Source organism: Cyprinodon variegatus, unplaced genomic scaffold, assembly GCF_000732505.1.
Source record: "Cyprinodon variegatus isolate N-32 unplaced genomic scaffold, C_variegatus-1.0 Scaffold2621, whole genome shotgun sequence".
Classification (NCBI taxonomy): Eukaryota; Metazoa; Chordata; class Actinopteri; order Cyprinodontiformes; family Cyprinodontidae; genus Cyprinodon; species Cyprinodon variegatus.
The window spans coordinates 11747-13799 of NW_015153074.1; the positions used below are offsets into that span (position 1 = coordinate 11747).

The 2053-nt window shown below is 39.1% G+C and overlaps 1 protein-coding gene across 1 annotated transcript in view; it reads right to left on the reverse strand.

Annotated features, from left to right (window-relative positions):
- Positions 1–2053, reverse strand: part of LOC107080988 (NACHT, LRR and PYD domains-containing protein 12-like) — a gene marked incomplete at both ends in the record, with an annotated part of 9505 nt that overhangs the window by 2405 nt on the left and 5047 nt on the right. The window contains one exon of the mRNA XM_015369196.1: positions 774–947. Coding sequence (XP_015224682.1) covers positions 774–947 — 174 coding nt within the window. The remainder of the gene's footprint in view (positions 1–773; positions 948–2053) is intronic.

Sequence of the window (2053 nt, forward strand, 5' to 3'; positions counted from 1 at the left end):
TTAATAGTCTCTACATAATAAATGACTACCTTTTTCATCTAGTGAAGGAATAACAATTAACATAGTCAGATAAACACAAATCAAATGAGCATTTTGCCAAATAAAACAAGAAAAAAAAAAGCCATCAGAGCCAGTGAGAGACAGGGCTGCTGCAGACGAGCTGACATTAGCCCTGTGTGCGGATAGCTTTGGAGGTCCTCTGGTTGCCATGGACATTGGAACTTTTTTTTAAATTACGCCCTAAATCAGTAAATGGGAAATATAGTAGAGCTTAAAAGTATAATGTTCTTGCCTCAAATGATCTCAAAACGTAAATTTTTTTTAGAACAATTACAACAGAAGAGAGAATTTTTATCTTAATACTCTGAGCTCTTTGAGCGCTAACCTAGAAGCTGCTGCTGCCGTGATGCATGCTGGGAAAGCTGTCAATCTTGAAAACAGACAAGTCTGCTCTGATGAGGAGTGAAATCAACATCCAGGGACTTTGTCCATTCTCAGCCTTGTATTCTTGTGGATTGGAACAGTATTAGGGCTGAGGCTGATGATGTTTCACAAGCACATGAGAACGCACAAGTACACATACTCAGAAGCTGCTTATGTCTCTCTGCTAGCCTGGGAACGCCTCAGACTTCCACTAGGAGGAGGTGTGTGTAGAGGGGGAAGTCTGAGAGTATTTCCTGCTACACGACCGTGCCCTGGATGAAGCGGGAGAAGACGAGTACGAGTACAATGTTACAACGGGAATATCCTCACCAAACTATATGTTGACTGACCTCAATGTCTGTAGTTTGGAGAGGGGAGATTGGAGAAAACCACTGAGCTGCTTCACTCCACCATCTTTCAGGTTGTTCTCACTTAGATCCAGTTCTGTCAAATGGGAGGGGTTGGACTTCAGAGCTGAGCCCAGAGAAGCACAGCTGATCTCTGACAACTTGCAGCGTTCCAATCTGAATAAAGAATAAAAGAGGAGTTGAATTAAATGGAGAGAGTTTAAAACTAAAATAATGAAAAAAAAATTATAAAAATGTTGAAAAATAATTTGACTGAAAGCTCAAGTCCGAGAAAAATTATCCACTGAAGTATTAAATCAAACAGAACCAAAACATGTTCTAACATGTTCTTTACAGGTTTAAGATCCTTGGTGACATCAACATACGCTGCTAGAAGATTTCAGTCAGAGCTGTGTTGAATGGATATAGGTTAGAAGTGTAAATGGCAGATATGATGAGTGTTTTGCTAGCTGTGATAAAGTTAGCTTAGCTGTTATTTGCCATGGCACCTGTACAGCTGGTTCAGCTGAATGAAGCAGTGTTAACTGACTGTCCAAACTAGCCTTTAAATGAAACATGAGGGGCTTACATATTGGAGGTCTCTATCTATTAGCATTTTTAACTAGTTATGCTGCTTTTCCCTGTAAAATGTACTCTAAATGTGTATATCTGAATTACAGATCAAAGTTATGTAATATACTTTAATGAAATGTATTATATTGTGTTGAACTTCATGAATCTGTTATCTTGACTTTCGATGCATTTAAAATAATTAATTGTGCTGCTAATACTATTAATTTGGAGCTAGCTGTGTGCAAATGGATCCAAATAGATTGTATTGACTATTTCAGATTTGTATTTATAATTGTATCTTGGTCCTGTTGTATTCAGTAAACATAAGTTACGAAATCCAAACTACCTGAGAGCCTCAGGTTGATTGTTTAGTAGATGTTCGAACTCAGCTGTGCCGTTCTGCTTCTTGCACTTTTAAAAGTTAGTGAGGCACCAAAGCCCTATTCCTGGCTCTGATCACTTTTTGTAATTTTTTTGACAGGGCAGTGGTAGTGTAGAACTAAGGGCAGAAGCAGAGCTATCATGATCATGGCACTGATGCCTGGTCTGATCACAAATTTCACTCACCTGCTTAGCTCCTCCCAGTTCTCATTACCGCTGATCTGTTTCACCTGCTTTGGCCTCTATTTAACCAGCTTCCAGACTAGTCATCAGTGCCATTTTTTTAAACCTTTGGTGAGAAGTATTCAAGCATTCCTGTGTTCTGTCTG